Source organism: Plodia interpunctella, chromosome 4 (genome assembly GCF_027563975.2).
Source record: "Plodia interpunctella isolate USDA-ARS_2022_Savannah chromosome 4, ilPloInte3.2, whole genome shotgun sequence".
In the NCBI taxonomy this organism is placed as follows: domain Eukaryota; kingdom Metazoa; phylum Arthropoda; class Insecta; order Lepidoptera; family Pyralidae; genus Plodia; species Plodia interpunctella.
The window spans coordinates 4,704,357-4,726,227 of record NC_071297.1 but is presented as its reverse complement, the minus strand read 5'-3'; the positions used below and the strand labels follow the sequence as shown (position 1 = coordinate 4,726,227).

The following is a 21,871-nucleotide window of genomic DNA, read 5'->3' as shown; positions in this document are numbered from 1 at the left end:
TCCGATCGATAGTCGATTGTAACGTAGTATGGCTTATTTTGTGTGTTCCGTGTGTGGGATACAAAATAAGCTTGGAAAAACATAAGCTCAAATAATTTCCATTCCTAAAATATTATATTGCTATCGATAGTTCTAGAACTTCTCTTCATAGTAGTATTTCCTCATGGCTGATGGTCGTGGTCATTATGTGGAACTTTCTTGGCACTGTGGTTTGCCATTGCCTTCTCCATTTCACACATTATACACATAATAAATTATTTTTCCAATTTTGAGTTTGAGTAATTTTTTGTCTATCTATCGCAATTTATCGATAGCATGGAATTAGTAAGTACTCCGGTTGTATGAAGTACTTATAATCCATTGCTTGATAGATTTCCTGTCCTGCCTGACAGACGGCTGTCAGCTGGCCCTGTCCTGTCAGCACTCGGTCGCCATCTCCACTATGGATCATTGAATGGATGGTCGCCACGCCACTTGACGCCACTCAGCAGGTGCTGGTGTGTGCTGTACGTACGCTGCGTTGTAATTCTGTTTATTTTATTAATTTGATGCGCGAAATCGTAAAAGAAAAAAATATGTACATAATTTTTTTCTAAAAATGTTCAAAATTGTTTTTGTGATATTATAAAATTATTTCCTACTGTGATAAAAGACCGACGAGTGACTGCAATAAAGGCGCTGCTAAAGTCGAGTATCGCAGTTTCAAACTACTACTGACTGTGTTTATTATATTAGTCACTCAGCGTATCTCACGAGTTGCACACCTGCAAATCATATCCTAGCCGAGCTAACGCTCAATATTACAGTTTGCACCCTCGCTGTTAACTTGGAAAAATGTCAGGTGTCCGCCTCTGTAGTGATATTTATGTGTCGGTCAAAATTGAGGAAAAAGATTTGTTTGGTGGGATTTTACAACTTCTAAAAAAAATAAGGCCTGATTGGAATCCTACAAACATAAAATTCAAGGTATTGTTTTAATTTTGATTTAGAAATAATAGAATAAACCAAATACATATTGAACTTTATGGTTGATATAATTAGTAAGGTACCTACTAGTTACTTTTTCAGTGGTGAATTTGCAATGAATAAGATAAGGTTGTTGGGCTGTTGAGTCTTGACTGTAACCTATTTTACAGTTGTCATTCCAAAAGCAGTCATAAATAAACATGTTTTTGGTAGCAAATCACACTATGCTAAAAAACTGTCAATAGTTAAATTGTTGCCTCATTTTATTATTGTATTTAAAATGAGATTGATTCAAAACAAATGAGACAAAATTTAAATACTCTTCCACTTTACTATAATATGTATCTATAATATTTTACATATGACAAGTTCAAGATCCCCACAACACAAGCACAGTGCAGTGTAATACCTCTCTTTCACTTCTCTATAAAATAATTTGTCTTTAAAATACTGATATACTAACAAATCAGCATTCAATACACTGGCACTTAGATTTCATACTTGATCCCAGAAAAATTGCATGTTACTTTTTAACTTTGGTAAACCTTTCAAGATTCGATAATAAAAAAGCTAGTTATTATTTACTAGCAAAGTTTTTGATTATTCACTAATTTATTATACATATATTTCTTCCTTTATTCTTTTACATCTTGTGATCTTTTTTTTTAGCTATTCACTGATGGAATCACTAATAAACTAGTTGCTTGCCGTTTGTGTACTAACGTAGATGAAAACAACAATGTGGTTCTTGTTCGGATTTATGGGAACAAGACAGACTTGCTTATAGACAGAGCTGCTGAAATAAGGTACCTAATTAGTTAGACCAAATATTTATGGTATCTAGTTTTATTTTTTACTTACATAAAATATTTCTATTAACTATAATACCTTTGTTTCAGAAACATAAAAGCATTGCATGCTCTTGGATTGGCACCTGAAATATATGGAATTTTTGAAAATGGTCTGGCTTATCAGTATTATCCTGGAGTTTGTCTAAATACAGAATCAGTATATGATGACAAAATATGGCCCCTAGTTGCTAAACAAATGGCAAAAATGCACAAGGTTAAACTTGGCCAAGAGGTAGGTTTTATATTTCTATATTTTAAACAATATCCAATAAGACTTGAGGTCCTCTTTGTAATTTAGATTTTTAAATATTCCAATATGATATTTTAGATATCTGATTGCAGGCAGAAGTTGCAGGGGATTTATGTACACCCCCTACAACCCCTGCTTTTTTGGAAGCTTGATCTTTCAAATTAATATTATAGTTATCATAATTGGTGCTGCCCAATTGCTGCTACTAGTCTCTGCTGCCGAAATAATTAAATTACATACAGTTTACAGGACAAGAAATACAGCCTGAATTTTACATCGATCAAAAAAAAACCCAGATTTTTATTATTGCTAAATTCTTTGCATGCTGGCCAAATGATTATAAAAGATGATTGATGGTGATATGATTATTACTAACCAAATTTTAATATAGCATAACTACCAATTACATTTTCCAAAATTTACATTACTGCTCGCCCATTTTGCCTATAATGTCAGTTTTTACAATCTATTTATTTTTCTACATATCACTATCACTTCGTGTGCAGTTCCCGAAAAGTGATAGTTGTAGATAGCTGCGCTCTTTTTGTGTCAAAATTCATATATTTTTTAGCAATATTGTTATCTATATTGTATTAAATTGATTGATGTAGATCTAATGGGCAATAATTCAATTTGCTTGACCAGTATTATTAACACATACACATCATAAAATAATTATGGCAGAGTAGTGTAAACTATGCTTATGCTACCTATTTATCATTGTGATAGTGATAAGGCTTATGACTTTATTATATTTAACTGATTCTTAGATTACACTCCTATCATCACATCACCCGAGTAACAATGTCTTAAAATGTTATCATGTCAATTCAGCATATGTATATTTCCACAGTTAGGAAATAACAAGAGGATTAGTAGATAAAGCACACACTTGTATATCAACAGACATGCATTTGAAATTAGTTGCTACCTTATTAAGAAATTACTGAAATGTTACTTACCCATGTTTAGAAGTGTGATAGTGGTAAATAATGGTTACCTACCAAATGGTTACATAGTACTGCTTTTTATACTGTAAATACTGAGAGGTAGCACCAGTGCTTTTATTATTTCTTTGACACCGAAACTATGGGCGTATAAAAAAGATCTTTTCTGTATCTGTATCTGAAACTGTATAGTCATGGTACTGTAGTCATTTGTTAGAGAGACGGCGGACTGCAGTATGTTTCAATTTTAGCGACATTTCAATTGAATAAAAATACAAGAATTATGGAGGTAGATATGTAGTTGGGTTTAAAAAATAAAGAGCGTAAATGCCGCTTTTTTGCTCGATTTGAGATACTCAGAGATAACAGAAGAGACTCGACCTTGGTCTTTTCAGGTTAATAGGCATGCTTTTTTATTTTTTATTAGCTGTTTGAGTCCCACTGCTGGGCAAAAGCCTCCTCTAACTTCTTCCTCGCATGCTTACGTACTTTTAATTTTTTTCAGGTAAACCAAGAGCCTGTGTTGTGGGAAAAAACTGAACAATTTTTAAGTTTGATACCAGAACGTTTTACAGATGAAAACAAACAAAAAAGGTCTGTTCTATGCTCTTTTCTGGCTCTAAACATAATATACATACCTATATCAATTTTATATTTTAAAATTTAATATTATAGATTTAAGTTTATTATATTTAGTAAGTAAGTATATAATTCTTACACGTGACTTAACTTTATTATATTTAGTAAGTAGTATATAGTTCTAGCATGTGACTTCGCCCGTGAATTTTCCACGATAACAATACTTTTGAAAGGTAACCTATAGGACGCAGGTTACCTTTCTAAAGTATTGTACCTACCTACTCAGTGTGTACAATTAAAAAGCGAAAATTTAAAAATATTGTTTGAATTGGTAAAGCTTGAAGTGGTAACAAACTACCTACTTAACTCATTTTGTAGGTACCTATTTGTAAGAAGTAAGTATCAGTTGGGAAGATACAAATATTCAAGTCGGAATGTTAGTGCGTGACATTGATTGACCATAAATTAATAATATTTCAACTGCACGTGATTAAATTTTTTTAACAAATAACATTAGTATAAAATAAATGGCATAAGTAATGGTACGTTTCGTGTACTTAAATAAGTACCTATAGTATGTTTAACAAAGATATTTTGTGCATTTCTGTTGTAGATTTGTGAATAGTCTTGGGTCAGTAACAAAACTAAGGATAGAGTTTGAGCGCTTAAAGTCCCACTTAGCCAAAGCCGAGAGCCCAGTCGTGTTTGCTCACAATGATTTGGTTCTAGGAAACGTGATCTACGACCAATCTGAAGGGACCGTTGCTTTCATTGACTATGAATATGCGGCATATAACTACCAAGCCTACGATATCGCCAATCATTTCAATGAATATGTCGGTAAGTAAAATTCATACGATTCTGTATAGGTAGGTGGGTGGTTCGCAGAGCGTTTCGACCGCTGCGGCTGCGTGGTCAATACAATCCGTCAATTTTCTTGAGGAAGGAATCATTTCCAAAATCAATCATTCATAAAATTTACATTACTACAGTACACAGTAATTAATGTAATGTGATATATTAAAATATAGTATATATAGTGTGATATAGTTCTTGTCCTTGTTAAAATTTGAAAAATTGTAGTGACAGCGCGACCGCAGCGGTCGAAACGCTCTGCGAATCACCAGGTACCTGAGTAGGTACCTAGCTTAGCTATATGTACTAATATATTTCTAAAATCGGAGTGATATGCAAGAATAGGTAACTACTTAACTAGCAGAGATGGTTTAGGACCGGCCTCGGGCAAAAACCTGTTCTTCTGCCTGGGTGTAGGTATGTAAACCCATCTCTGGTTGGTGGTATAGATGTGCTAATTTACAGTTGTCCTTTCTGATGTTTTCAGTTCTGTTAGTTCACAAGGAAAAAATATTCTATAAATAACGAAACGATCATCCTCGAATATTACATAACAATTACCTAGCCTTTCCATCTAACTGTATAAGTATGGCAAACAAACGTCACGTCACAATAGGTACCTAACTAGGATTAGTTAGGTACCTATTGTGACGTGACGTTTGTCATGAAGGTCTCATACTATATGTTACGACGCCTTGAGAGGATTCTCAAGGCGTCGTAACATATAGTATGAGACCTTCATTCAGTATTATCTAGCTTATTTATCTACTCAACTAAGTTCATCCTGTTGTTATCTTATTGAGACATTTGTGATGGGTTATGAGTTCATGGAAGGTCAATAGCCTAAATGATAAACTGTGTCGATGATACAGACAGATGATAGACTGAATTTAGGTGTATGTATATACCTTTCCTTCCCACCTCTTTGTACCAATTTTGTTTGTTTTTTCTTTCACATATTATATCATATTTTTTCTTTTATAGCAATATTACAAATAACGTCACTGTAGTTTCCTAATATTAGATATATTTTATTTATTTCAGGTTTGACCATAGAGGATATCGACTATAACAGATATCCAAATAAAGATTTCCAGGAAAAATGGATAAGAGTCTATTTAGCCGAATATACGCAGACCGAGACCCCATCCGAATCGGAGATACTTAAAGTTTACAAAGAGGTCCAGCGTTTGACGCTAGCTTCACACTTTTCCTGGGGAGTGTGGTCCCTTGTCCAATATGAACATTCCACTATTGATTTCGATTTCGGAAGGTACGTTTTTTTATTGCTATAATGTTTTTTTTATAATATAACCGCTATTTTAGTTGGTATGGTTTTCTATTTTACGTAGTACAACGCAATAGTGGCGATATGTTATACCCCAATCGGTTAAGAGTCGACTCATTGTGTCTATTTAGTTCACTCTCGTCACCTATGAGGTCTATGTCTGATAGTCCAGAAGCAGCATTTTTTCTATATTTTTCATGCATACAGCACATTACGAAAAACGTACTAAATTAAATTTGAAGCGGTTTTCGATCTCAGTTGTATTCCTAAATTTAATTCGGAAACCGAATGTGTGCGGCCGCGCTGATACGAACTTAATATATGCTTTGATAAAGAACGAATGGACAGGACGACTACAGTACAATATAAATCTGAAATGTAACAAGGAAAAAGGGTACTTCACTACCTAAGTTTATGCAGCCATTGATATTCTCTTTTTTTAAATTAAATTAATGTATTTTTTATATTGCAGATACGCCGAAATAAGATTACATCGTTATTATGAAATAAAAGACAAAATCCTCAAAGAATTCAGTTGACCAGTTTATATCATCAACATTTTAGTTAATATTTTTATTTTATAGAATAAGCAATTATGAATAAATAAATAATATATGTATATAGTTGTATATATAATTTTGTTGTAGTTATTGAATGTCATAATGAAATTATGACAGTTCACCAAAAACTTGTATAAATTTATGTTGAATAATTAAAAATATTAGAATTTAATTGCGTAGTTATTCTTTTTAAGGTTCCATAAGCTCAAAAGAAGAAAAAAAGTTATAAAATCACTCGTGCGTCTCTGTGCCCGACTTCTAGTTTGCTTCGAAACTATGTACTATCTATGTATTAAATTGAAAGTAGAAACTCAAATACTTGAAAAATGTTAAAACAAACTGGCTGTATACCTAGTTCAGATTTAGACGGACAATTATCTAAGACGAAACAGGGCAGGGGGTGCAAACACGCACGCTAGCGCCACCGTCACATTTTCATCAATTTCGTTATTTATTAACGAAAACAAAAGTTAACTCAATTCCCAAGTGCTTGGAACGCCACACATCATGGTCTCTATTTGTAACTGTAACAACTTTGACACCAGCATGGAATTAATAGGCATGGAATATGTTAGTTGGTAATATGGAGTACCTACAAATTCCATCAACACCACCTATTTCTTTTAACCATTAGCAACAAGCTATTCAATCTGAGTCATATTGATCAGCAAATAAAAAAAATTCTCATGCTGGGTTTATTTAATCAGAAACAAAATACTTGAAGCCTATGACATTCTACTAACATTCCTGAGAAAAATAAATTTAGTTCCGATTTCAGTTAAACCCCTCCGTAGGTGAGCCAGTTATAAGAAAAATATTAAAATTTAACACAGCTCACATATTTGTGCCACGTTGGACTCTATTAATAGACTCAAGATGCTATTAGAGTATAATAAAAATGTACATTTTGTTATAATAAAAAGATAATTGCCTATAACAATTCATTTTAATTTTATTGAAATTATAGTCATATATGTCAAATCATAAATTAGTAAAACATGATACAATTCAAAATTGGCCTGTGGCACTTTGCTTCAAAATCATGCAATAATTCATCAATGTCATTGTCCAAGTCTTCACTTTGAGCCATTTTAGTGACCATATCACTTATTAAAAATGCCCCGATTGTTGCCTCTTCATGGTTATCTTGGATGTCTATGTTAATAACATGGACAGGTTGGTTATACACTGATCTTCTTGAACCAAACCATTCTATTACTTGGTCATATACTCTCTCCTCACATGTTATAATGACATCAAATCGCTCTGTAGACACTTGAAATTTTTCTGGGCATGGTTTGATCCTCCTGTTCCGATCCAACATATGTAATAAACCATTTTGGGTATAGTATCCCTTGTCTTTCTCTAATAAGTCATTGTATATATCATCATATGGTACACCGAATTCGTAACAGTTGGGCCGATCCGCGGAAGCGCCTGGTAGTTTTACTTTTTCACCAGTTCCAAAAGATTTAACTTTGAAACCTTTTTTAACAAGAAATGCATGAGCTTCCATGCTCCGATTCATGTTGGAAGAACATACTACTGCGATGTAAATATCACCCATTCTAAAGATAAAAAGACCTCAAACACATACAATCATTTTTAGGGAGAAGCTTTAGAAATAATGCTTTATTATGCTCTGAAAAAAACTATCCATTCAATAACGTAGTCTTCAATAAACAATTAAATGATTTCCAAATTTATGCAAACGACGTGGAATAGTTGCAATTATCGAAATTCATTCAGCAGCTAGCTTCTGCAAGCTAACAAAGATAATTTGTCAGTGTGACACTATGTCACTGACATATGTCAGACTGACTAGTGTTTTGTTCCTAATCGAAATTGATTCGTTTGGATTGAACCTAGGTATCGATGGAATAAATAGGAGCACCTGTCCCCTAGCTGGCACATTTTGACAACTCCAATCAAAGATGGCGATAGTCAACCGAAACGCTATCGATAGTTGACTATCAATCGAGTAACAAGGTTACAACACAACACTAATTCATTTCTTGCATAGACATGAAGATTGTTTTTAGGTTAAAATACCTAGTGAATCTAAGCAATTAAACATTGAGTATATAGAAAATGAATAGTTTATTTAGTAATATTTGCTCTTTGGGTTCGAAATGTGGACTCATAAAAAGTTTACACACCTCGACATCGCTTATGGCGTGGTCAAAATCTGAATTACCGAAAACTTTCTTGCGGAACAATAAAAAAATATATCCGCCCCAAGAAATAGGCGAGAAGCCTAGACCTGCTGTAAGTTGAACGTTTTATCATTCCAAATAAACACTTTGTATTGCGTAAGAGTATGATGTAGTAAGTAAAAATCTACACCATACTTGTGCCGGAATAGTCGTGCAGCAGATCTCTATCCTTTTGACATAGTGTCGGTCTCCAAAAAATTAAATATAGCCACTTAGAAAGGTAAACAAATTTCACTCCATAGGCATTTTTACCTTTTCCCTTACTCTGGCAATGCCACCATACACAATCGAAATGAATTAGTGACAGCAGAAAGACTATTATGACTGTTCTCTCCTACACTACAAAAAGTAACAATATAAAATTAATAATTGTATTTATTTTTCAACTTTGATACAGACAGATATAAAATGCAGAAGTGAATTATACAAAACTATTTTCATTCTTTCTTTTTTCAGTTTGTTTGTCATCAGAAGACTAATATGAAATACAGTCCTGAAAAGCTTTGGTATATTGCATGTTTAGTCAGAGGGATGACTGTAGATGAAGCTGTGAAACAACTAAGCTTTGTCAATAAAAAGGGTGCAGTTTTCGTCAAAGAGGCAATACTAGAAGCTCAAGATTTAGCAGTCAAAGCTCACCATGTAGAATTTAAAAGTAATTTGTGGATAGGTATGATGTATGATGTCATTTTTTAGTTTCTAAAAATATATAAATCAAGTCAAACATTCACCAACTATGAGTGCATAATATAGTATTGCAAGATCAGAGTGCTGTTCCGTAGGATAAAAATAAAAGCTGGTAAAATTTACTACTATTGCAGGTTGTTTATGGTGATTTAAAATGTATACAAGATTTCATCGAAATCGGACCAATAAATTTTGCAAGATTGAGTAATAAGCCTGTAAACAGATTCACAAAATAAAATATTATTTTCAGCTGAATCATTTTCTGGAAAAGGGCATACTATCAAAGGCATAAGAAGGCATGCACGAGGTAGATTGGGTGAAGTACGCTACCAGTATTGTCATTACTTTGTGAGATTAGAAGAAGGCAAACCTCCGAAGGACTATTACAAATTAAATCCTTTGACACCACAACAACAACTGGATAATTGGTTAGAACAAATGAGGAAGAGAAAAATCATCAATTCTTATTAATTTTGCTTTATTATTAAAAATATATAAAATAGTTATAGCTATGAATAATCTCTTTTCTTTTCTCCTTAATCCACATTAGCATGTGCTTTTTATTAGCATAAAATGCTGCTATTGCTGGGAATGCTATTTACAATGAATTTTACATATCACACAACTCATGTAAAATATAGGATGATTTACAATCTAGTAAACAAAACTGACCTTAATCATCTCATAAAATAAAATGTATGTAATTGTTATAATAATTCTACAATACATTGATATATATATTTTTTAAAGTTCGGTACAAGATCTGATATAGTTTTGTATGTAGTCCTGGAGTCCCTAGAAGGAACCTATTCTATCGAACATAACCCTAAAGACGTAAATCGTATGACTGACAATGTTAATTGACTTAAATATATTATCCAGCGGGAATGGCCTTTTGTCTGTATGCTGCATGTGCCTTTGTACATTCAACAGGTGTTCCTATTATTCTGATTGAAGAAGACGCTTGTTGGAATAAACTGTACCTTTTAGACCAGTGCAGCAATTATAGGAAAATATATTAGTGGAAGAAATAAATAGTGCGTTCTTTGTGATCAAACTAAGAAAAAAAAATCACCAAGGTTGGCTTTATGCAGATGTAACCGCACAATAAATAAAATGTACTAATCATGGGTACTAATAATCTAAAAAGAAACTATAATGAGATGAATTTCCAACTACAAAATGATACAACAATCCGATCATTTGTCTCTACTTGTAGGTACTGCAATACTGCAATTCAATCTGCACAGATTCGTAAAGAACTAAATTTTCGATTGGTACCTATAATCAATAGTCAGTTTCATATTTTCGGCGACACGCTAATAGGGTAGGTAGATGATAAGGTCAGAAAAATTTAAAAATATACATGTATAAAATGGATAATTATTGCATATTGGAATTTATTTATATTGCAATTTCAGTTTAATTGTAATGTAGGAATGGCCTATATTTTGATATAAACGATTATTATTCTTGCATTGCTTGGGTTAGCTACCGAGATTTGATTTTGATTATGAAACCTATGGCTTGATGTCATTTACCCCAGCCGAGTATAAAAAGCTGGTCAAGTGCGGTCGAACTAGCGCATTAAGGGTTCCGCAAAATTACTTTTTTGTTATGTACTTACATATTTATTTACAGTTGTCACATTTTTCCTTTATATTTTAAGTCATAATCGTAACTGATCCTCGATATTTCACAATTCCGAGTCAAAAGGAAGAACCGTATATATGATTCTCTTTGCGATATCGCAAAATATGTGACAAAAATGGGCAAATCTGTTAATCGCTTTAATTTTTTTATAGTACAAAAGAGACCGTACCTAAATATTTCCGTTTTTTTACCTATTTAGGTATGTATTCTAAAAAACATAAGGGAATATAACAGAATTCGTACGCTGTTACGAATTCTAGTTCCCTACTTTACTATTTCTGCACTTTTTACAAATTATTAAATTATTTTTTATTGACAAGTCCCGATTTTATTTATTAGATTTTTAAAGACTTCACATAAGTACTCAATGTTTATCTCACTACTGTTTCGAGTTTCAATTAACATTAAAACTTATAGGTACGGTGAAACCTATTTAAGGCGCAATTTGAAAAAAAATTCAATTAGTTTTATTAACATTAATAAAAATACTGAAATAATAATCAATTGTTATACTAAATAAAATCAATACTAAAATAAACAAGTCCAATATTTATTAAAATATGTATGTACTCGTAAGTACGGCTATGTATTTGTCGTAATAAAAATAAATGGTCCGTACAGGAAAGAAAAATAACTCATATATAATTACTATATTCTACCAGGGCTTAGAAATGTTAATTAGGTACATATATCAAACAACGTTTTCAACATTTAACTCGTTCGGTTCGCAACATTTTGTTCGGAACGAAAACTAAATTAAAATAGAAAATTTTTAAGAAACTATGACAAATTTATGACGCCCGAAAACGTAAGTCGTTCGTTAACGTTATAACTTTCAGTTCGAACGAAAGCAAAATACGACGAAAGACGTTTCAAAAAATATACCTGTATCCAAGCCCTGTATAAGTAGCAGCCTATTTGTAAATACATTAATACTACTTACTATACTTAGCTGTATAGATCTTAAAAACACAAACTTATTTCAATGTCCATCATTTCTTCATTACCTACTTACAAATAATTTTAAACCATCTTAATAGAATATTATCGGTTATCTATTTCCTTGTTTCGACCGATTGCGAATTTAGAGGTTTTGCTAGCTTTATCTTCTAATCGCTTTGATTAGATAAATTATTAGACATTATAATTAATTACGTAATAACTGAAAATAAGATCAGACACTTAACGAACGTGTTTCAGGTTTTTTAGGCACATAGCCATAAAGGAAAATGGAGCTAATTACTAAGAGAGTGCCACCAGCGAACTGTAGCGTTAAAACAAAGTTGAAAATAAACATTGACACAACACATGTTATTATAATCGCGACGGATGTTGCAAAACCCTTTAGTATATTATCAGCGTATTTGACAACGACCGCTACGATAAGGCCGCCAGCCGCTTGCAGCAGCACTAAGTACCATACGAAGGCATCGAACCCTTTCAATATGTCATGTGCTGACCCGCCATTGACAAAGTAGGTGATCGTTCCAAATGGCAAGGAGAGCAAACTCAGTTGCACGTTTCGCATCCACACCTGGAATTAACAAACGATTAGTTATTCAATTTATTTTTTATATTATTATTTCAGAGATTATTGTTCAAAATAAGTTAAGAAAACACTAATTTTGGTTTAATGTACATGAGTCAGGAAAACCTGTGGTAGTAGTTGGTTAGGTGGTTGTTAAGTTTACTCTGAACAAAGCCTATTCTGGCACAAATATGTTTTATCTCGTTCTTTCAGAATATGTTATTTCAAATATTGAAAAGAGAGATAGGGACAAAACATATTTGAATTATAATAGACCAAAGCGTTGATTATGCAGATCGTCAAACAGAACGTATATAGATTTTAGTTCAGGTACTTACTGATATATCAGACTCTTTCAAAACTTTCTCAAAATATATCCCAGCAAACCCAGATATAAAACACGCTGCCAGCGCGGCACTGAATCCCAGAATCCTGGACTGTGACAGGTCGGAAGTCGTTGTAGATTTTTCTGATTTTCCGGACAACTGGACCAAGGCTACTCCAGCGGCCAAAAGCCCAAGCGCTAACCATTGCCATTTCTTCAGTTTTCTTTTTAAAACTACTACAGCGAAAAAAGCTGTTGTTAACAATTTTAGCTGATATGTGACCTGGAATTTTAGAAAACAAGATTTAGGTAATAACAACTAAATATGTCATTATAATCATTATTCTATGATGTAGGTATAATTTGTTATCTTAATATGTATAAAGAATTACATAAATCATGAAATACAGGAAGATTAATATATCGTTAAATTCCCTTGTGTTAAATAACGATCAATATCTATTGCTTATCTTTGACAAACTACCTGCCGAGGCTTCAGCAAAGAAAGGGATGCCGACACCAATATGTGTACTGAAGGCCTACCACGAAACATACAAACACGGAGCACATTACTAACATTCACGTACGTAAACGTAAAAAAAGAACGTGTAATTGCGTCCACACGTTCTCTTTTTTTACGTTTGTCGTGCTACGTGTTCATGGGGACAGGGGACAGGGGACACCCTGTTCGTTATGCGATGGGACTTCACGCCAACTCTCTCTATAGTAACAATATCAGTACGAGTAGGTATAATAAAGAGCATAACATACAACTAGCAACTTTAGGAAGTTTTTGTTAGACGACTGACTTAAAACACGACAAGTTTTCACAATACTTATGCTCAGTAGTTACATGGAATACAACAACTTTCTAAAAAACTATTGTGGATAACAGAACACATTTATTAGCTGATCGGTTAATTTGTACGAGACCAAACAATTTTCATAATAATTTTATTCCAAATCTTTTATTTAAGCACTGCTTCGGGTGTACCATGTATGGTTAGAATAAATCTTTTTCAGTGTAGAAAAGAAAATAAGGAATATGTCATATTATATTAAACGAACAAATCCACGGAAAGAAAATTACCTGATATGTCGCAGCGTCTAGATTAGACGCTGACACGTAGAGCAAGTTGTTTTGCACAATGTACAAAAATGATGGCACACAAACTCTTAAAGTGTCCTTGAAATTCAGTATGACTGTTGCATACATGGTTCGCAACCCTTTGTTCACACTGCCTGATTCTTGCATTACAAGTAGAAGGCATATAACTAATTTGAAAATCTCTGTCATTACAACCGCTGAAATTTATTTATGAGCATGAAAAATTGAACAGGAAGAAATATCCTACTAATATTATAAATGCGAAAGTTTACACATACATCCTATGCTTGTTACTCTTTCACGTAAAATCTACTGTTGTTATATGTTGACCGATTGTTATGAAATTTGGTACTCAGGTAGAAAATAAACTGAAACTTTTTATTCCAAAATTCCCATGGGAGCGAAGCCCCGTACTGCAGCTAGTAAATACAAAATATATATATTATTTTAAATATTTTAAGCTCAACAGCTGAATATTTGATTATAGGTACATTTCAATATCTCTAAGTGTTCTTGAGAAAAAGGATATTGATAGACGGATATATAGACATGCACAGACGGAGCACGAAAAATTTGTGTTACATACAAAAATAATTAAGAAATTTTAAATATTTGAAGTACGTTCTCGATTATTTCAGCTTATCGAACCTTTCCTAATCGTTACGTGCGTAAAAACGGCACATCGTTATTCGGCGACCATAAAATTAATAGCAATTTAATTAATCCACGATCTTCAAATGTGTCTATACAAATTCTAAGGTCAATTCAAATAGGTAATAAAGAATCAAACTCTTCATACCTACTTCTCTCCATAATAATATACAATGCGAAAGGCCAATTTAGTTTCACGGTTAAACCAATGGGCCAAAATTTTGATAAAATTTGTAATAGATACATATATACTTAATGACTCGAAGTCAAACGTAGTATAACACCTTAAACAGGTGCTTAATTAGAGCTGAACCACTTACCAGCCGCTGATGAGAACATCTCCACACCCTGCCTTGTACGGGCATACCGCATACTAAGGCCCAGAGTAGCATTTTGCAAAGTAAGTGTCACCAAGCTGACGTACTTAATGTATCCTGTGAATGAGTTAAAATAATTTAATTTACAGTCAACCATACTTCAATGATTTTCGGTAGGTTGATTTGCTGTCGACTGACCGTCCTGTTTATTAACTTGAAAAATGGCATTCTTGACCCCTATTTCGAATGACCTCATAGAAAATAATGGTCATATTGGTCACGAATCAACAACCACACAACCTATTACATCAAAATCGAAGGTTGACTTGCATAACTTTATGCAACATCTTCATGAATGAATCAGCAATATTCATTAATGATGCCAATGTATTTATTTATTTATTTTATTTTGGAAAAACAAACAGTTACATAATAGAGCTTAAGTATAATATACATAGTTGTAATAATAATTATTATTATGCAACCCACAGCGTTTTTCTCAGCTTAATAAGTTCCATTTAGCAGTGATGTTGCCACTAGAGGTAAAGTAATTAAAATATATTTATGATTATGTGGGTACTTATCAATTTTTTTTTCATGATTGAAGGTAAGTGAGAAATATGTAGGTAGTTGATACAGTGAAAATTGCAAGTGGGAAAAAAGTGAAAAATGCAGGCCAAGTAGTGGAGCTAAATGCCATTGTACGCTATTGTTATATTTATGGTTCTAAAATATTGGATTTGCATATCCGCAATTTCGATTTGAAAATAAGAAGAAGCAATATTTATTTTTTTAAGAAGAAGCAAAAACCAAAGTTGTAACTGTGGGTAGTGGGATCATGATTGAAATTTGACAAGCATTGTTTTACAGTACCAATAGGTAATGTAACAAAAAAGAAACGAATTCAGGAATCTTCGGTGCGCGAGTCCAACTAACACTTGACCGCTTTTTTTTGGTATGTCGCAAAATGTATTTATCAAAATGTCAATGTCACGACGAGTGAATGAGTACCAGTGCGAATGTTCTTCTAGTAAGTACCTATATCCATTGCTGCATAGGTACTTTTAATAATATAAGGTACCATATGTACATAATAAATAATAAGGTACCATATATGTACCTAATAATTTTATTTTAGTTTTAATTTCAATGATAAACTATTAGTAGTCAACTGCGAAAAAGTACAGTTTTTATATGTTATGTATTTAGTGCAAATTAATGACAGTATCACCCTTATTGCGAATACTGCTACTACAAGTCTGCTCGGCTTATTTTTGATGACGAAAACAGGTTCACATTTTGAGAAGTGCTCATTTTGAGAAATGCACATTTTCCATCAGACCCTTTTTGTTAATTACTGTGACAGTGTCGGGGGGTGTCCTGTTTATATACAATCTGAAACTACCTAATTTGAACTCTTTTTGCCCTAACAGTCTGCTGCTGTGTTAAACAACAATGTTTAACACAGCTTGCTATATTGAAGACTATGTTCACACAGGTTTTCACATGTTTGAATATGCCAATAATTATAGCTAGTTTAAAAATTAACTCTCTAGTCTGTAAAGCTACAGTAATTATAGCTATTACACGTCTAGTAAACATCTTTTGTGACTCTTACTGCCAAAATGTAAATATAAAGTGTAAAACAACTTACCAAATTTAACATTTTTAATGGTACCTTGCGTCTTCTTATTATCATCATCCATGTTTTCAGCCTTCAGTTGAGTTTCTGCTTCGTCAGCTGAATTACTCTCATCATTTGTGGATTTCATAGGAATGAGCGCTGACACAGCCTGTGAAATAGAATGATGAAACAAGAAATATTAATATAATTTTGACAATAAAACAAGAGATAGAAACAAAATACATATATTCTGTAAATAAAATAACTTTACAATTGCAATAGTAAGTGGTACACTAGCGAGGTTACATGCCCCATCCTCAAACGTAACTGTACATCACAGCCACATGACTGATACTCCAACGTCCGTGCGCCTCGCCGTCTCGTAAACAACTGAGCACTCGCTCGTAGCGCTATGACTTATCACAGTAGTGGGGAGGATGTGAATATAGACGCATACACTACAGTAAGCAAGACAATAATGTGCATATATCTATATCTAATAGATTCAATATTCATAGATAGACATGGTTAAAGGTTTGGTGAATATGTTTGATAGGATACCTTTTTCACTCATCACTGATGAGAGAATGAGAAATTTTATACAACACTGACAACAAGTGTGTGAGAGTGGATGTCTAGGGATTATAAGTAAATGAGGATTTTCATAGTGAATAATAAATTACTTGACTTTGGACCAATCAATAACATAACAGCAGTATACCCTAAAGCCTGGACATAATTAGAAGTGCCTCGAATTATGTGGAAAATATCTAATGAAACTGACTAAAATTTGCAATTTGAATGCTTCTGGATTAGTAGATAGCTAGAAAATAGTTTCAATTCATAAGACCCATTATAACTATGTGATAGTGATAGATAGATAGATAAGCGGCTAATAAATCACATTTAAATAAAATAATATTATAAATATAAATGTTATTTCTAAATAAGGGTAAGCAAATAAAAAAGTTAAAACAATGAATGCTTACATTATATGGATCATAAGATGTTGTTTTATCACATCGATGATGCATCTTATGATTTAAATCAATGCACTGAAACCGATATGAGTTATGCTATTCTTTCACATAATTTCTTAAAATAATGCAACTTGTCTAATTGGCCCTTATGTTTTTAAAAATCATACCAAGAATCATTCTTTAACCTCAACAGGGCAAACATTTCTCAATAAGTAGGTGCTTACAGCACCATGTAGAGGCAATGTTTATCCTAGCTTAGGAGGCTAGCTTAAACATAAAATTTTTGTATTAGGTGCTTGCACAACTTGTTATATCAAGTTAGAAACTGACTAATTGCATATAAATTGAATTACTTCAAATTATTTTACTGTATAAAGCAGATATTGATAGATATATTTTGCCTAACTAATAACTAATCAATACTAAAACAGTACGTACCTATAAAAATATATTAGTATGATTAAACCTAATCTAATTTCATGCATTTTATTGTCCAGTCTCAGATTTGATATGGCTGAAAGGATGGCAAATAGAAAAATGAATTATTTGTGATAATAAATGGCAATGTAAAGTTGTAATTATTTCATAAATTAATTTTATTAGAGATAAGAAGAAAATCTAGTTATTTCATTTTCACACCTAATATGTTGTTTTTATAAAATCTAATTTAACTATTTCCACAAAAATTATACTAAAACGTATAAAATTAGGTACATAATATAGTTATTGATAATAATAAATAAAAATAATTACAATTTAATTTATACTATGTATATAGGTAATTACAAAAGATTGTGGAAAGTTGTTATCTCCTTGACGCACAAGCAGAAGGCAGCACAAGTATTTGCCATATTGTATGGCAAAGCTTATGCTGTATGCAATGAATTCAGCAGCATTTCTAGCTACTCGACCATTTTCTTATTCACAAATCGAAAAGTTTATGAGCACAGACCCATTGTTTCAATATGTATACTGCAACTTATTCATGCATATTTGCACCGATGGAATCTGTCTTAACAAAGATGCCAAAGTGTCGTTCTATTTTATATTTACAAATATGTATTCTATTGACAATATTAAAATGAAATTAAATACTTAGGTATATGGAAAATTTAAGTACCTAATTGATACACATGTAGGTATACACTACATTATCAAAAACTAGAATTCTTTTGTTACTATTGAGACCTACCTTTTCAAAGAATATGGGGTACAAGTTTGTGTGTACAAATGTTTTCGTCAGCAACCATTGATTGATGAGTTAAAAACAGATTTTATAGGAATTGAAAATTTGGCGAAGTAACACGAAGTTATAGATAAACTTCTGACTTCTAATTTAGCTTGCCTCTGTGCACGAATATATTCGTGTTATTTCCCTTCTCCAATTTTGTAAATTTGAGATTTGTCGACGTTGACAACATTTGACATGACTGACATAATTGCGGGGTGAACAATATTATAACAAAAAAAAAAACATGATTTTAGATTCAGCGAATGGCGCCCGGCTCTTTTCGCAGATTTCCAGAAAAAACAATTATCAATGGAAATTTCACGGGAAAGTTTTGAAATACCTATGGAGTATTACTGCACATTTGTCCAGCCAGAGTACAACACTGTATGTTAAGGACATAAAAGCTTTGCCGCCGTTTATTTTCGAGTACTTTAATTACGTAAGCATTCGTTTGTGAAAATATACAACAATCTAACATATTTGGGTGTAACATATCGTTTTCCACAAGATAATAAAACTTCAAAAACTATAGAATACGTCTCACGCTGTAAAATTTTCGAGCCAGTAAACGGTCGAAAAGAAGCTCGAAACACTTCACACATGAAGATTTATTACAATATGGACTTCATACAGGTAAGATCTTCAGTGAAAATCAAGTTTATAATTTATTTATTTATAAAGCTTTATTGTTCCAAGTAAAAACATACTTATAAACAAATGGCGAACTAAATGCTATAAGCATTCTCTCCCAGCTAACCATTAGAAGAAACAGACAAAAGTTGTGCGGCGCAAAAATATCTTAAACACTAATAAGTACTACCACATACTAAAATACAATAATAACTACATATATAAAAATAAATAGCAAAGCATATATACATAACACCACATATATATCAATATATGAAAACATACAAACCAAAATAATAAAAATTATGTTCAAGAAATACAGATAAAAGCTAAAAGAGAAAATCAGGAGGAAAAGGAGACCAAAAGATGAGCATGAACTCTTTTCTTGAAAGAAAATTTGCTGTTTTATATGGTAATGTCAGCGGGCAAAGCATTTAAGAGTCGTAAAGATAAGTATATTAGTTTATGACCACAGTTTACCAAATAATGCAGAAAATAACCTAAAATAGTGTTATTATTTTTAGGATAATACACTAAATCCTTCCTTTTTCCTTTAAATTCGCACCACGATTGCGCAGAAGGTATTTTTGGTCGTAATACTGCAACAATATTGAAAATTGGCGCTTTTTGCCTTCATTGGCAATGTTTGTGTACCAACCGTTTTTGTACCAGTAACTCGAAAATTTCCTAGAATGGCGCAGATGGCACTACTGGTACAACTAAGGTACACAAACATTGCGATTTTCGAATTTCACTTTATCTGTGAATTTATCGATCAATCAATGTCATTGTGTTGTAATTCATGACACTGATTATTAATTTACTCTTTGACACTGACAGACAGAGCGATCGAGCAAGCATCTAGTGCAGGTGTTTTTTGAGGAGTGGAGTTACAAAATTATATAACTAGTACCTATTCAAAATGGGGAAACATTTTGGTGAACTTGCTAAAATTCGAGGATTAATCAGCTACAAGTTGTCGCCTCATGAACAACGCGCCTTTGCAAATGCTGTATCTCATGGAATTCCAAACATATTTCGCAGATTCCGTGAGACTGTCTTCAGAGTAGTTCCACGTAAGTTTCCTCATCACAAAATAAAAATTGAAATAAAGAGTTGTAGAACTGTATAAATATGCGATGGCTTTGTCGGTATGTAAAGCAGTTTATAATTTGCATTGTATTATTAATATAATGTTCAATATGCTAAAAGCAGAGGCACAAGGCCATGTATTGCTGTGTAAAATTATCACACATTCATTGACATTTTCAATAAAGTGTAACTCTTTCATACTAGCTATGCCAATCTGGTTTTCTCTTTTGAAAGTTGTACAATTTGATAGATGAAGTAGTTTTTGGTTGAATAAGCAGTAAGGATTACTCTATATGAATAACATCGGTCAGGTTATAAGTTGTGTGATGTGAGAGCCTTTATTATTATTTCACTTTTGGAGATGCCAGTGTGAATACCAGATGGGTGATAAGTCTTTTGGGACTATTATTTGTCCAGTTCCTTGAAATGGGTAGCACAGGAAACTCAAGTGCCTTTAAACCACCAATAAATTCATACTGTACAGACTCCACATAAAGATTCCACTCCACATCATCATCATCATCCTTACCCAATAAGGATAGGATGATGTGAACATAAGGATTTACTATTTCTATGGTTTGACTCTTTTTTTTCTGGAAACAGCCAGAAACCAAATTTTGACTAATAAACCAAATTTTTATTTATTTCATCTATTTCTATTTCAGCGTTCGTTATTGGTTATCTTATATATGAAGGAGTTGAACGAGAGCACCATCGTCGGGGCCGTAAAAATCCTGCTGATTTTGAAAATGATCAATAAATAATGTTGTATTTTCATTTAATTAGATTATTTATTGTTTAGTCCTAACTTAAATAAATCGGTTTTAAAAAGCTGTGAATGTGTACATCAGTTTAGCATGAGAGTCTATCAAAATCCCAACAAAGGTAACCCTGTTATTCATAAAATACCTAGTTATATTTGCTAAGGTTGTTTTGTCTCTTTTATCAATAGTAAATGTACTACATAGTGCAACAGTAACAACGTGTTCTAGCTTTTATTTATGAATAACGGACTATCTAGTCTACTAGTATCACATACTTATAATATTAAGTCTGTGACTAGCACTAATAGATGAACGAAGTTTGAACGGCCGGTCCAACATGGTGCGGTGTCGTACCATTTTCGATGGTGTGGCGCACGGTCCGTCGGACATTATTATTATTATTGATGGTTCGATGCGTGTGCTCATGTACCGATCCGGTCGTGTGGAAACCTTGCCGCCCGCCACCAATGCTTTTTTAGCAATTTTTTTATATATTACTGGTCCGACCGTACCAAGTTTGAGCGTCTTACGCTTTAAACTACGGATAAACTACGGATTCGAGAAACATTTATTTTTTTAGAAATCGAAATAAGACAACAAAATTCCATACCGTTTGCTACATAGAAGAAAATTTTAGGGATAAAAAAAAATTGGCGCTTTTTGCCTCCAGTGGCAACATTTGTGTACCTTCATTGTACCAGTATTGCCATCTGCGCTGAGCTTTGCGTAATATGCCCTATTCCAAGGTGCTTCCTAAATTTAATATTCT

General features: G+C 32.8%; 5 protein-coding genes across 9 annotated transcripts; 3 read left to right on the top strand and 2 right to left on the bottom strand.

Moving 5' to 3' along the window:
• Positions 1–391: 391 nt before the first annotated feature.
• Positions 392–6,468, top strand: eas (easily shocked). 2 transcript variants are annotated; one of them, XM_053743685.2, is made up of 7 exons: positions 392–506; positions 1,636–1,772; positions 1,866–2,049; positions 3,520–3,608; positions 4,207–4,433; positions 5,493–5,721; positions 6,209–6,468. In XM_053743685.2, the coding sequence occupies exons 1-7, from the start codon at positions 459–461 to the stop codon at positions 6,273–6,275; spliced, it is 981 nt and encodes a 326-aa protein (XP_053599660.1). In that variant the 5' UTR covers positions 392–458; the 3' UTR covers positions 6,276–6,468. The 2 variants fall into 2 exon arrangements, with proteins under 2 accessions (XP_053599660.1, XP_053599659.1); XM_053743684.2 differs by having other exon boundaries at positions 415–966.
• Positions 6,469–7,223: 755 nt separating this feature from the next.
• Positions 7,224–8,097, bottom strand: Ssu72 (Ssu72 CTD phosphatase). The gene has a single exon (XM_053743687.1). It carries the CDS (start codon positions 7,861–7,863, stop codon positions 7,285–7,287), a length of 579 nt encoding a protein of 192 aa, XP_053599662.1. The 5' UTR covers positions 7,864–8,097; the 3' UTR covers positions 7,224–7,284.
• Positions 8,098–8,248: 151 nt separating this feature from the next.
• mRpL22 (mitochondrial ribosomal protein L22) lies at positions 8,249–9,718 on the top strand. The gene is made up of 3 exons (XM_053743686.1): positions 8,249–8,564; positions 8,969–9,182; positions 9,450–9,718. The coding sequence occupies exons 1-3, from the start codon at positions 8,388–8,390 to the stop codon at positions 9,668–9,670; spliced, it is 612 nt and encodes a 203-aa protein (XP_053599661.1). The 5' UTR covers positions 8,249–8,387; the 3' UTR covers positions 9,671–9,718.
• Ugalt (UDP-galactose transporter) lies at positions 9,661–18,815 on the bottom strand. 4 transcript variants are annotated; one of them, XM_053743681.2, is made up of 7 exons: positions 18,578–18,815; positions 17,824–17,899; positions 16,436–16,574; positions 14,785–14,898; positions 13,796–14,010; positions 12,719–12,988; positions 9,661–12,386 (listed from the first exon to the last, which is right to left on the bottom strand). In XM_053743681.2, exons 3-7 carry the CDS (start codon positions 16,551–16,553, stop codon positions 12,027–12,029), a joined length of 1,077 nt encoding a protein of 358 aa, XP_053599656.1. In that variant the 5' UTR covers positions 16,554–16,574; positions 17,824–17,899; positions 18,578–18,815; the 3' UTR covers positions 9,661–12,026. The 4 variants fall into 4 exon arrangements, with proteins under 4 accessions (XP_053599656.1, XP_053599655.1, XP_053599654.1 ...); XM_053743680.2 differs by lacking the exon at positions 17,824–17,899 and having other exon boundaries at positions 18,578–18,814; XM_053743679.2 differs by lacking the exons at positions 17,824–17,899; positions 18,578–18,815 and adding an exon at positions 17,395–17,620.
• A 1,264-nt stretch (positions 18,816–20,079) lies between these two features.
• On the top strand, positions 20,080–21,171 carry LOC128669280 (cytochrome b-c1 complex subunit 8). The gene is made up of 2 exons (XM_053744014.2): positions 20,080–20,322; positions 21,004–21,171. The coding sequence occupies exons 1-2, from the start codon at positions 20,169–20,171 to the stop codon at positions 21,096–21,098; spliced, it is 249 nt and encodes an 82-aa protein (XP_053599989.1). The 5' UTR covers positions 20,080–20,168; the 3' UTR covers positions 21,099–21,171.
• Positions 21,172–21,871: the final 700 nt, after the last annotated feature.